Raw genomic sequence first — 14,147 nt, 5'->3', positions numbered from 1 at the left:
ATTTGTTTTGGTTACTCAAAATATGCTGCCGTAATAACATGCAAATATACATATATATATACATATATATCAGCTTTCAATTCCTTTGACTCGTTATGACTTGTTCTCTGCTTTTGTGGATTGGAAAGCCTTTTGTTTCACTTTCTCTACATCTGAAGTGTGAAATTTTCTTGTGGTCAAGGTTTCTAGAAAGTCGAGGAAGAAGAGAGCAAAGAAAATCATGAATGACAAGAGTAAGATTGATCAACCAGTTGGAGATCATGTTCCCCTTCAGAATGAGGTCTCTAACCCTGGTTGTGAACAATCTGCACATTCAAGCATGTTATCTGAGGAGAAGTTGATGAATCCAAGTTCTGATGTGAACGGGGAAGAGACAGCAGAACCTTTTCAGGTTGATGAGCCTGAAACGAGTGAGGTAGACACACTTAATCATGAAAGCAATCTTCCAGGGATGAAAAATACAAAGTCCGATGTAAATTGTGATGGAATTGATGATTCTTCTAGTGATGAGCAGCTGCCTGTGACTAATGAAGTTGATTTTGAGGCATCTGCTTTGGTTTCTGCCCTTGCAAGCAATGCCCTTATTCAAAATTTGTGTTGGTTGCTGAAGTTTTATAAAACCAATTCCACGAGTACAAACCACTACATTATATGCATGCTGCGGAGAATTTGTGATGATCTGGAGCTTTCTCCAATGCTATACCAGGTAAAGAGTGGAAACAATTTGTCTTTCTAACATTATTGAAGAGTTATAATTGTTGACATTTCATGTGGATGTCTTCCTCACAAACTTTGCAGTTATCCCTTTTAAATACATTCTACATTATCCTGGCTGAGCAGAAGTCAAGTCCATGCAAGGAATATGAAAATATTGTTTTATTTCTGACGAGCTTGGTTAGGAGAATGCTGAGGAAAATGAAGAGCCAACCTCTTCTTTTTGTGGAAGTGCTCTTTTGGAAGACGCGTAAAGAATGCCATTACATCAACTGTGAATCATTATTACATGAAGTTGGCAACTTGAAGAGAGAAAGTGCGAAGTGGGGGAGTGTGTCTAATGACGGAGAAATGGGTTCAACTCAAGGGAAAGGATGGGTCCGTAGAAGCATAGCAGATGCATTTGGCGATGATGAAGCGGACTTTGTTATCTCACATGAGATGGATAAGCAGAAGTAAGAAAAGTTTATCAGTACAATAATAAACTTAAGACCATTTGTTCAGTATTTTTTGTGTGGCTTCTGATAAGTAGGTTGATTCACTCATTTTATTGTAGTATTACTGGTGAATCATATAGAACTATATTAATTACATAATCTGGAAACGTTATTTCCCCCCTTTTAATTTATGTTCATCAAAGCTTTCATTGATTGTATGATATGTAAAATATAATCATGAAGGATTTGTAACTTATTAATAATTGTGAAAAGGTAAACTGGGAATATCATTTTTTGAGATGATTTCTATATGTAACCGTAGGGAGGAGGATCCTCATGAGGTTTTGCAAAGAAGCAAGCGAAGTAATGGGGAAAGGAAGGAAAACATCACATCAATTTCAAATGACAGAATCCAGAGGAAGGAAAATTCTGATAGGTAGTGTTCAGATTTACAGCTCTTGGAAATGCTTTGTCACTTCCCATCTCTTGGTTTAAAAACTTATTTTCACTGCTTCTATCTGTTGCAGTGAGGGACATTTTGAACATGTGTCTCAAGGGGTATCTAATAGAAGGAAAAGTCTGGTTATCAATGAAGATCTGGAACGACAAATTAAGGGTCTATATGAAAAGTGAGTGTCATTTCATGCATATGTTTTATATTGCAAAGATTTGATCATGAATAGCCATTGTAATTATTACATATACATTTTAATCATGATAGAATTTAAACATAGTTAGTTGCATTTTCAATTATTTGACTTGTATTATCGAAGTGATTGAGCAGTTGCTCTTTGAAATTCTAGATGTACTCTCCATTATGATGAGACTTAGAATTAGTAGTATTAGCAATGATTAATTCATAAAAATGAAGTGGTTATATATTTTTTTCTTTCTGACTCTTCTTTCCTTGAGCTATGTTATACAATTCTTTAGATTTGTTCCATTTTCATAATGTATTTTCTGATTGCATTGTTGAAAAATATGATGACTCAAGATACAAGAACAATCGGCATTGTAGTCGTCTCATTGCTGAAGCCCTCAATCAAGATGGAAAAGTTTCACCAGTGCAGGTTTCCAACAAGCTTAGACAGCTTGGACTGAGAGTCCTACCAAAGAAAAGGACGCTTCAGGCTGGGGCTTCTATCCAACCTAGGGAAGAAGGGGCATTGGGAAATGAGTTGAAGGAAAGTTCTGTACTCAAACCTCTGTAAGTAGTTTTCTACATGTATGCTTTTTGGATATGGCATTTCTTTATGCTATTTGTCTATGTTCAAGAAAACAATTTGGCTGCAAGACAAGTCTTTAGGCACTTGCATTGAAGTTTGAAACTATTAAAAGCATTGGTCAAGGTTTTTGGGGCTGGGTTGACAAGTTCAGCTGGCTTTTGTGGTTAATCAGCTAATTTGTTTTCTTCTTTTCAGGCACACTAGAAAAAGAGTACGTGCCTTTAGCGAAGATCAGGAGAGGATGATTAAAGATTTATTTGAGCAGTGAGTACTTGATTAATGCTTAATAATCTTACACTTGATATCTTCCAGACAATTTATATTGAAATAACAACAGCTATCTCAGGTGTATATGTTGAATTTAAAGCATTATCCTGTTGTTTGATTTCTGCAGGTTTAAGGATCAAAAGAGGTGTAGTCACATGATTGCAAATGCACTGGATGCTGATGGCACTTTCACAGCAGCACAAGTTTCACGCAAACTCAAGCAACTTGGCCTTCGAGTTGCTCAGCAGAAGAGACCCAAAGCCAAGGCACATTTGAAGGATGAGGATGTTATTAACTTTTCTGCAGAAACTGCAGAACACTCTGACAATGAAACATTATTATCACTGAAAAAAAGGTACTTATCCATCCTTGTTTCAAATTATCCCTGTGTGTGTGTGCAATAATTTAAGCTATGAAACCTAAAAAGTTCAACTGTTGAAGTATTCCAGTGGGCATGCACCAAAGTCTGTATCTTTCACAACAACAGTCAGTATACAGGGGTTCAACATGGATATCATAACAAACTCAAAAAGACCAGAAATGTGGACCTCCATCATGACTTGTTCCCAATTCAAGTTAACCCATCCTTAAAACAGTTGTTAATGGGTGTTTTCTCTGCCATTATTATGACGAGTCCATTCCTTATTGTCGGCCATCTATGAAGCACGTGTACTTCGACAAACATGCCATACCTGTACTGGGTACTCACCAGTGTATGATACTTTATATGATACTTCAGCATATGTACTGGGTACACGAAATATGTACCCAAATTTTTTCTTCTTAATTTTGGCGTACCAGACGTACCTAGTATATACCCAAGCCATACTATACTTCCGTCGAAATAATATTTACTTCTACTACTGAGATAAAATTCTTTTTACTAGACTTTTTTTTTTTTTTTATAGTTTTATACTTAGTATGATTTTAAAATTAAGCTATAGTTTGTAAGTTATTTAATATAATGACATTTAATTTTAATTCATACCTTTATTTTTGGTGTTAAATGTTAATTATAGGTTGAATCTGAATCTTAACAAATTAAACCACTTAATCAATTTTTTGCATTATTCTAAATTAAAATTAAATATTTTTTTATAAATGTACCAAGCCATACCCGTACTCTAATTTTTTTAGATTTTACCGTATCGGCGTACCCATATCGTACTAGTACCAATACTTGTACCCGTCTCCATGCTTCATAGTCGGCCATTGCTATGTGATTGGCAGGCCAACATGCCTTTTCTGATCACCTCAATTTATTTCATTTTTCCTTGTTCTTGCATCAATTCTAAACCACATTGTTCCCACTGGACTGGCCTTGTCATTTGTCTATGCTTACCCTCAAGTTCATTTTAAACGATTCCAGAAATCTTTATGTAATCTGTCATGGGCACCTGTTAATCTCATGTGTTACTTATCCATCTCAATATCCGTTTACTGCTATACTAATTTTGTGGGCATGTCTATAAGTGCTTGAACATCATTCAAATCAAACCTCAAGGCATGCGTGTGTTAGGAAAAATATGTGATTCCCCACAAGTAAATCAATCAATGGGAATAAAAACTAATGCGGAAAAATTAAATCAAAGGCAACACAAGAATTTTTACGTGGTTCCCTCAATGTGAGGTACGTCCACGGGATCGAAATCCGATTTCACTATCAACCAAATAAGTTCCAGACGATTACAAAAGAGACAATAATGGTCTCACAAAACCACCCTTAGGTGAATTCCAAATAATCACAAATAAATAAAGAGGAAAAACCTCACCAAATAGATGAACCAAAATCTTCAGAACCAAAGTTGAAGAAGACCCAAAATAATAGACCGAAATCAAATCTATTAAACCAGCCGAATTCGAACCAACCACGAACAGAGTATTTTTCCAAAGCTTGAACACAAATGCCAACAAATTGATTGATTAGCCCAAAGCATTGACCAATGGTCAACAATGGAACAATGGAATTTACCCAGCAAAGTCACCAAAAAACAAATCAATATAGATAGCACTCCTCTGTCTCTTCCGCAGAACAAATAACAATATCAATATATATATATATATATATATATTATGAATCTAGGGTTTTGTAATCAAACCCTAATTGTTTCCAAATTGGATTGGGTCTCCTCAAATATAATATATAAAAATATATTATACTAAACCAAGCCAAATTAAAATTCTTTAACAAACCAATTGGGTCCCACACTCCAATAAGGAGGTATACCCAACAATTCTCCCCCTACCGACTTAGGTGGAGAAATCAACCATACCCGCCAAAGTTCGACACTTTAAATGTTTGTCCCTCGACAAAGTCTTTGTCAACATTTCTGAAATATTATCATCTGTGTGAACCTTTTCGAGTTGTAATAACTTCGGATCTAACACATTACGAATCCAATGGTATCTCACATCAATGTGTTTCGATCTCGAATAAAAAGTAGAATTTTTACTCAAGTATACTTTTCTTGCTTCAAACTCAACTCTTGCAAAAATTTCTTCAACCATAACTCTTCTTTGCAAGCTTCTGTAATAGCAATAAATTCAGCTTCGGTAGTTGAGAGAGCAACACATTTTTGTAATTTAGATTGCCATGCCACAGCTCCCCCTGCAAAAGTCATCAAATACCCTGAAGTAGATTTACTAAAATCAACATCACCGGCCATGTCAGAATCTGTGAACCCATCAAGCATCGGCTTACCATCCCCAAAACACAAACACACCTTCGAAGTCCCTCGAAGATACCTTAGAATCCATTTTACCGCTGCCCAATGTTCTTCACCCGGATTAGAGAGAAAACGACTCACTACACTAACTGCATGAGCAATATCCGACCTTGTACAAACCATGGCGTACATCAAAGAACCAACTGCTGAAGCATAAGGAACTTTCAACATCTCTTCTTTGTCTTTCTCACTTGTCGGACATTGATTCGAACTAAGTTTGAAGTGACCCGCAAGTGGACAACCAACCGGCTTTGCTTTATCCATGTTGAACCTCTCAAGAACTTTCTCAATGTAGCTCTCTTGAGACAACCAAATCAGCCCATTTTTGCGATCACGAACAATTTTCATACCAAGAATTTGCTTTGCCGGCCCCAAATCTTTCATAGCACAAGACTTGCTCAACTCAAATTTCAACCTGTTTATCATGGTAGAATCTTGACCCACAATTAACATGTCATCAACATAAAGCAAAAGAATAATAAATTTACCATCCGAAAAAATTTTCACAAACAAACAATGGTCCGAAGTAGTTTTAGAAAAACCATTATTCATTATGAAAGAGTCATTTTTTGTACCATTGTCGCGGGGCTTGCTTGAGACCATACAAACTTTTCTTCAATTTGCAAGCAAATTTCTCTTTCTCTTTTTCTACAAAACCTTCCAGTTGCTCCATGTAAATTTCTTCTTCAAGGTCACCATGAAGAAATGCGGTTTTTACATCAAGTTGCTCAACTTCAAGGTTCATACTTGCAGCCATGCCAAGTACAACCCGAATAGAAGACATCTTTACAACCAGTGAGAAAATCTCGTCAAAGTCAATACCTTTCTTTTGCCCAAAGCCTTTCACAGCAAGACGTGCCTTATACCTCAGATTCTTGCCATCATTCTTCAATTTGAAGACCCACTTATTTTTCAAAATTTTCCTCCCTTTAGGCAACTTCACTAAATCATAAGTCTGGTTTTCAAGCAAGGAATTCATCTCCTCGTCCATGGCCTTTTTCCAATCACCTTTCTTTGCATGCTCAATTGCTTCTTGGTAGCTCTCCGACTCCCCTTGATCAGAAATCAACACAAATTCATTGGGAGGATACTTTCTTGAAGGTTGTTGGTCCCTTGTAGATTTCCTCAACTCAAGTTGTGGTGGTGGTTCTTGAGTTGGATGCTCTTCCTTAATTTCTGGCTCAACTTCATTAGAATTAGCATCATCCTCTATATCTTCAATAGGTGGCTGCACATCTCCCCCGTTTTCATCATCAACTGAAGATGAAGGAGATGGATCCATGTCAATGAGATCACTAGTTTTTGGCTCCGGTTGATCACCTTTGTCAAAGTCTTCAATTGTTTGGTCTTCAAGAAACACAACATCACGGCTTCGAATGACTTTCTTGTTGACTGGATCCCACAATCTATACCCAAATTCATCACGCTCATAGCCAAGAAAAATACATTATCTTGACTTGCTATCAAGCTTGGACCTCTCATCTTTTGGAATATGAACAAAAGCTCGGCAACCAAACACTCTCAAGTGCTCATAAGATACATCTTTACCGGTCCAAACTCTTTCAGGAACATCACCATTCAAAGGATAGGAAGGTGACAAATTGATCACGTCAACCGCTGTCTTCAATGCCTCACCCCAAAAGGATCTTGGCAATTTGGCTTGTGAAAGCAAACACCTTGTTCTTTCCACAATGGTGCGGTTCATCCTCTCGGCAACTCCATTTTGTTGAGGAGTCTTCTTAACTGTCTTTTGATGCTGAATACCTTGGCTGCGACAATACTCATCAAATGGCCCAATGTATTCACCACCATTGTCTGATCGGATGCACTTCAATTTCTGTTCTGTTTCTCTTTCAACCATGGCCTGAAAATGCTTAAATACTTCTAGAACTTGATCTTTAGTTTTTAGTAGAAAAGTCCAAACTTTCCTTGAATAATCATCAATGAAAGTGACAAAATAAAGTGCACCACTATGTGTTCTAACTTTTAAAGGACCACAAACATCCGAGTGAATCAACTCTAAAACATTTTCTTTTCTAGAAGCAACATTTTTATGAAAAGAAACTCTATGTTGTTTACCCGCCAAACAATGAACACAAGTTTTAAGATGTGTATCTTTCAAACCGAGTAGAAGTTCTTTCTTGAACAAAACTTGCAGCCCCTTTTCACTCATATGCCCAAGCCGCTTGTGCCACAATTCAGTAGAAGTATCATCTTCAAGTGCATTGACAACACCTTTACAAATTTTTCCTTGCATCGAATAAAGTGTATGAGTCTTTTTGCACTTAGCCACCACCAAAGAACCCTTTGTGACCTTCCATATTCCATCACCAAATTTGTTGTTGAAGCCTTCATCATCTAGCTTTCCAGTAGAGATCAAATTGAGGCGAATGTCGGGAACATGCCTCACATCTTTAAGCAACAACTTACAGCCCAAATTTGTTTCCAAGCAAACATCACCCATGCCAATAATCTTGGACAAACCTTCATTACCCATTCGAACAAAACCATAATCTCCTTCGGTGTAAGTAATGAAGAAATCAACTCGAGAAGTCACATGAAAAGAAGCATCGGAATCAATCACCCAATTGCTCTCTTGGCTCACAAAATTGATACAATCATCTTCACAAACGACCATGAGATCACCATTGGTAGTAACTGCCGTTGTGTCTTCTTAGTTCTTGTCCACACTTTTGTCACGCCTTTTCTCCTTATTCTTGAGCTTTCGGCATTCCCGCTTCATGTGCCCTTTCTCATGGCAATAATGGCACTCAATGTTTTTCTTTGAAAAAGAATCATCTTTCGAGTTGTCACGGCTTTGATCACGACTATGAGGAGTCTTACTCCTCCCCCTTGTTTTGCTTCGGCCTCTCACAACGAATGCTTCCGAATGAGAGGAACCCGCTGATTTTGTTCTAGTTTCTTCATTCAACAGGCTACTAGTGACTTGGCCCATTGTGACAACTCCATCGGGCGCCGAATTACTGACGGTCACAACCAAAGTCACCCAACTTTCGGGCAAAGAACTAAGTAGCATCAAAGTCTGCAACTCATCATCAAAAACAATTTTCATAGAGGCAAGTTGGTTAACAATACTCTTTATTTCATTCAGATGTTCTGGAATAGGGTGCCCTCTTTATATTTTAAATTAACCAACTTACGAAACAGAAAAGCTTTATTTGTGGCTGATTTCCTATCATAAAGGCCTTCTAATTTTTTTCATAAATCATGTGCTGAAGTTTCCGTAGCAACATGATGAAACACACTGTCATCAATCCATTGACGAATAACACTAACGACTTTTCGATTAAGCCTATTCCATTCATCATCTTTCATACCCTCGGGTTTGCCAGAATCACCCTCAATGGGTCCATACAAATCTTTACAAAATAATAGGTCTTCCATTTTAGTTTTCCAAGTTACCCAATTGCTTCCATTGAAGCTAGACATACGACCCACATTCCCCTCCATTGATTTACACAAATAAATAAACCCAAATAAACCGTAAGTTCTGATACCAGTTGTTAGGGAAAATATGTGATTCCCCACAAGTAAATCAATCAATGGGAATAAAAACTAATGCAAAAAAATTAAATCAAAGGCAACACATAAATTTTTACGTGGTTCCCTCAATGTGAGGTACGTCCACGGGATCGAAATCCGATTTCACTATCAACCAAATAAGTTCCAGACGATTACAAAAGAGACACTAATGGTCTCACAAAACCACCCTTAGGTGAATTCCAAATAATCACAAATAAATAAAGAGGAAAAACTTCACCAAATAGATGAACCAAAATCTTCAGAACCAAAGTTGAAGAAGACTCAAAATAATAGACCGAAATCAAATCTATTAAACCAGCCGAATTCGAACCAACCACGAACAGAGTATTTTTCCGAAGCTTGAACACAAATGCCACCAAATTGATTGAGTAGCCCAAAGCATTGACCAATGGTCAACAATGGAACAATGGAATTTATCCAGCAAAGTCACCAAAAAACAAATCAATATAGATAGCACTCCTCTGTCTCTTCCACAGAACAAATAACAATATCAATATATATATATATTATGAATCTAGGGTTTTGTAATCAAATCCTAATTGTTTTCAAATTGGATTGGGTCTCCTCAAATATAATATATAAAAATATATTATACTAAACCAAACCAAATTAAAATTCTTTAACAAACCAATTGAGTCCCACACTCCAATAAGGAGGTATATCCAATAGCGTGGTGATAGATAGCCATCTCGTACAATTTCTTTTCAATTTTCATGGGCAATGCTTAGAATCATCTTTTCATTACCTTGACAGTATTCTCTGTCTTTCCAATGCTAATTTTTTAAAAGAAATGCAGCTAAAATTAGATGGAACATTAACTAGAATTTGTGAAGTTTGCTTCATAGAGCAAGATAGTGAAATGAGATACTTATATTTCACCCCAAGGAATTATTTCATTTTAGGACTCTTGCTGACTTGGAATTTAAACAAACTAAATCTGAAAGGAATTTGCAAGAATTATTCATTGTTTCCATTAGTTTAATTGATCTTTGGAATTTTAGGAGCAAAAACAAGAAGATTGAAAGAGAAAATAAGGACATGGAAAACCAGAAAATTGAAGGAAAAGTGTCACAAGACAGTTCTGAAGATGAATTTCCGGGCTCTGTTTCGGGGTAAGTACACTTTCTCTTTCTTAATGGTAAAGCATGATTTTGCATATGGGGAATGTTGACGATTGTATTGTTTTCCTCTGCTTTGACTCTCTTTCTTCTCTCTCTCATTATACCATTAGTGTTTTGTTTGGTTTCTTAGAATTGGAAACATTTTGGCTGTTTTGATGGAAACAAATGGAAGTTTTTTCCATGACATTCAGACTCCCAATGTCGATCCTCATCTGTGGGGGGTGCTGGAAGGGGTACTACTTGATAGATCTAACCTTTGAATTATTTGTGGGTAGGGGCTGCCCAGACCTGAACATGCATTCTCATGCTTGACAGTATGAACCTCTAACACTGCCAAGCAATGTCCATGACAAAAAGTTTTCATTGTTTGCAATTCATTAACTGACTTTACAAACATATTTGAGTCCATCAACAAGGTTCTGACGATGGCTTATTAAGTGCCTGACTGCCTATGTATTTTCTTATGATTAGTGAACCTCAATAAATTTTAGTTTGTGAAGGCAAGGAAAGGCTACCATGCATTAGTTTGGGAGAGCTTAAGTTTGAGGATAATTTTAATAATTTTTTGCTTTTTCAGGGATGGACATGAACAACCCAGTGGGATGGAAGTTGATGATGATGGTACTCTCAACCGTGCCGCCAATACAGAAGCTCAAGCAACTAGCATTAGCAGTGAAAAGCAAGTAGGCACTATTGATGCAAATAATTTGCAGCATCAGCAACTGCATGATGAGCTGGAGGATCAATTGTCAGATTTGGGGGATGATGTGACTCCTGTTACATCCCAAAATGGTGCTCTATTAAGAAGGAAGCTAAGGATGGTAATTGATCCCGAGGATGATGAATAGGAATGCAGCATGGGGTTATTTTATTTCATTGTTGTTCCCATTTTAGTTTTTTGGCTTGGATGTGATCAAATATGATGTAGATGTTGCACATAGAAGAATATTATTCAAGTGCCTATGATGGCTTTTGTAGAGCGTTGTGCTACATTGTGTTATTCACTCTGGCTCTTAGTCAATCAGATTGAGTCATCTTAAAGATTAAAGATTATTTGAACATTGTATATGAAGAGTATGACTCATTGGATTCTTTTGCTAAATCCTTGCCTAATTATATTAATTTAATTTGATATGGAAAAATTTCGCTGAATGTCACAATCACAATTTGCTAAACTAAATCTTTGGACTATTTTGCTGTGGGCTGAAGTGGCTTGAAACTGCTTGGGTTGGGTGTCTGTCGTTGTCTCTTTTTCTGCTTTTTTTGATATGAAGGAACTATGTTGAGACTGGAGAGGAAGAGCTTGATATCGTCTGAAACTAGCTCTGCGCTTCTAGGAGGATGGAATACTGAATGGAGCTAAAAATATGGCTTTCAGCAGAAATAGCAACCCAAGTTTAGGATCTTTTTTTTTGTTCTTTTTTTTTTTTTGTTTGATTACATAGTAGAATAATCAGGCATTGGAATTACAGAGAGTAATGGGCTAAATTGTATTATCCTGAATAGCAATTTTTAAATTAATTCAATTGAATCGACTGAGAATGATTTAACTATAAATTGAGATCACAAAAAACCTCAATTTAATTTAGGTGTTTTGTGATCTCAATTTATAGTCAAGATGGAATATAACACGTGTTAAGATGAAATTTTACGTTAATTACATGTTATATGTTATGCAATTAACATATAACACATGTTAATTGCATTTATATCTGTCTGTCGTAGAAATATCTGTTTGTATTTCTGTTTTGCTCTGCGAACTGAGGGCCTTATCGGCATTCGATTACGAAATTAATTTGGTTTACGTGTTATTTGGAATTTTTAGAACATTATGGTTGGTTCAATTAAAATTTTGATTTGGAACCAAATGATTAGAATTAAATAATGCAAATTAGTTAACTTAAGCCTAGCTTAATTAAGCCCACTAAACCAACCTACATAAGGCGTCTTGACTACAACTAGGGCTGAGCGAGAAATCCATGAAATTCGTAATCCGATCCAGTCCAGTCCAATCCAGTAGGTTTTGATTGGTTTTTTGAATCCGTGGTTCGGTTCCGGATTGAAAAATTAAAAATCCGTAATTCACGGATTGGTTCCGGATTGAACCCTACGGTTCCGAATTGGAACCGATTCAGACCGTATACAAATAGTCTATATTTTTATTATATACCCTCCTGCATAGTATCTTCTCTTATTTTATATATAACTTAAATCCAAACCTAAACTCACATAGTATCTTCTTTTATTATTTTTGTTTGCTAATTTTTAATGTTAATTTGTAATGGTCTAAATACTTATGGTGGAACCAGTTTTCTTATGGTTGTTTAAATTCTAGAATAGTATGTCGCTATTATGAAAAGACATGTTGTTATTGTGAAACTAATATGGTGCTATAATTATATTTTTATAAAATTAAAGTGTTATATATATTTTTTTTGTTATTTAATTATGTAAATCCGTGGTCCTAAACCGATCTAATCCGTGTTTAAATGGATTGGTTCGGATTGGTTCCATGATTTAAACGGATTAGATTGGTTCCAATTTTTCAGGAATCGTAGATAACGGATTGGTCCTGGTTTTACCCCAATCCGGTCCAATCTGGACCATGCTCACCCCTAACTACAACACTCTTTTTTTGTCATCTTAGAGAGCAAAATGTGTGTGTGTGTGTGTGAGAGAGAGAGAGAGAGAGAGAGAGAGAGAGAGAGGAAGAATTGAGTTCAACTAAGGAACTTGCTAGAGAATTGAGGGAACTCAAGAGGATAGTCAAGGAATTGTTCAACTTTGAGAAGATTAAGCCTTTACACTTGAGAATTCAAAGCTTGAGGTAGGAATTCACTTCTTTAGTTGTGTAGTTGTAGCACTTAATACATGAGTTCAAGAGAATTAAGTAGATTAAATTGAGAATTAAGCTAAAGAAGTAGAATTAGGATTAAACCATCCATGTATGTGCATATCATGGAGTTTTGGAAGTTGATTTCAAAGTTTTCCTACATACACATATTTTGGTCTTGTTATGAGAATTCAACTCGTCTTTGTACTATGCATCTCATTCTACCAAGATTTGGAAAGTTTGAACTCAAGGAAATATATGCATGTTATATTTTCAACATTTCAAGTTTAGTTTTGTTCAATTGACAAAGCTTTTGGACTTGAATTTGCAAAATGGTTTCTAATTCTTTACTTACTATGAGTTTCTCAATGTTTTTACCAAGTTTTGGTCCAAAAGATTGTATTTTGAAGTGTTGAAATTGAGTTTTGAACTTGGGAAGCAAATCTGAAAATTTCAGAATTTGCACACTTCGCTCAAGCGTTGGAGTCTACGCTCGAGTGAAGAATTCAAGCTCCCAGCACTTTTGCAGACTTTGGGGGTTAGCTCGAGTGGCAGAATCTGCGCTCAAGCGACCACCCTTATATTTGTACCTCCGCTTGAGCGGCAAAGTCTAAGCTTGAGTGTAAAATTTATGCTCCCAGAAGTTTTACAAAATTTTTGCAAGCCACTCGAGCGACCTATGTTCCACTCGAGCAGAGACCCTTTTTACTCAATCTTTGGCTCGAGCGACCGTCGAGTGTCTATCGAGCAGAAAATTCAAGCAACTAGCACTTTTGCAGACATTGCAGACCGCTCGAGTGACTTAAGTGGTGCTTGAGCGAATTGCCCTCTTTTTAAAAATTTGACTAAGTATTTTGAAGCACATTTTGGCATTCTCATTGCATCTTAGGCATTCTTAAGCCCTAATTAAGACATAATAATGGAGATAAGGATTAGAAATACACGAAGATAGAAATGAAATGAGTTCTATGTTTTCCGGACATGTGTTTCAGTGTGCATTTGTTATGTGTTTGTATAGGTCAAACGCCATAAGCTATCCGATCTGTTTTCTCTTTCCCTTTTGCTATCGGAGCTATCTGTGAGTAACAACTCTGTAAAGCTATGTTTGATTATAAGTTTTCCTTACTGAAATGATATGATCTATTTTCTGAAATGCTATTTTATGAATTATGAATGAATGTCCATTTTTTTCAAAATGTATTTGTGACGTTCTTAGTTCACATGGCCTTCACTTGGGGGAAACAATACCGTGGCATATG

At 36.4% G+C, this 14,147-nt stretch overlaps 1 protein-coding gene across 1 annotated transcript in view; it reads left to right on the top strand.

The window, feature by feature from the left end:
* The window catches only part of ATIM (timeless family protein), a 36,027-nt gene extending 24,870 nt beyond the window's left edge, over positions 1–11,157 (top strand). Inside the window, exons 11-19 of the mRNA XM_028232708.2 lie at positions 182–706; positions 799–1,169; positions 1,474–1,587; positions 1,679–1,780; positions 2,146–2,358; positions 2,573–2,641; positions 2,772–2,999; positions 9,936–10,046; positions 10,633–11,157. Of these exons, the coding sequence (XP_028088509.2) occupies positions 182–706; positions 799–1,169; positions 1,474–1,587; positions 1,679–1,780; positions 2,146–2,358; positions 2,573–2,641; positions 2,772–2,999; positions 9,936–10,046; positions 10,633–10,903 (2,004 nt within the window). The 3' untranslated portion in view covers positions 10,904–11,157. The remainder of the gene's footprint in view (positions 1–181; positions 707–798; positions 1,170–1,473; positions 1,588–1,678; positions 1,781–2,145; positions 2,359–2,572; positions 2,642–2,771; positions 3,000–9,935; positions 10,047–10,632) is intronic.
* The last annotated feature ends 2,990 nt before the right edge of the window (positions 11,158–14,147 follow it).

Source organism: Camellia sinensis, chromosome 1, assembly GCF_055761805.1.
Source record: "Camellia sinensis isolate YWXY chromosome 1, ASM5576180v1, whole genome shotgun sequence".
NCBI classification, from domain to species: domain Eukaryota; kingdom Viridiplantae; phylum Streptophyta; class Magnoliopsida; order Ericales; family Theaceae; genus Camellia; species Camellia sinensis.
This window is presented reverse-complemented; position numbering and strand designations above follow the sequence as displayed.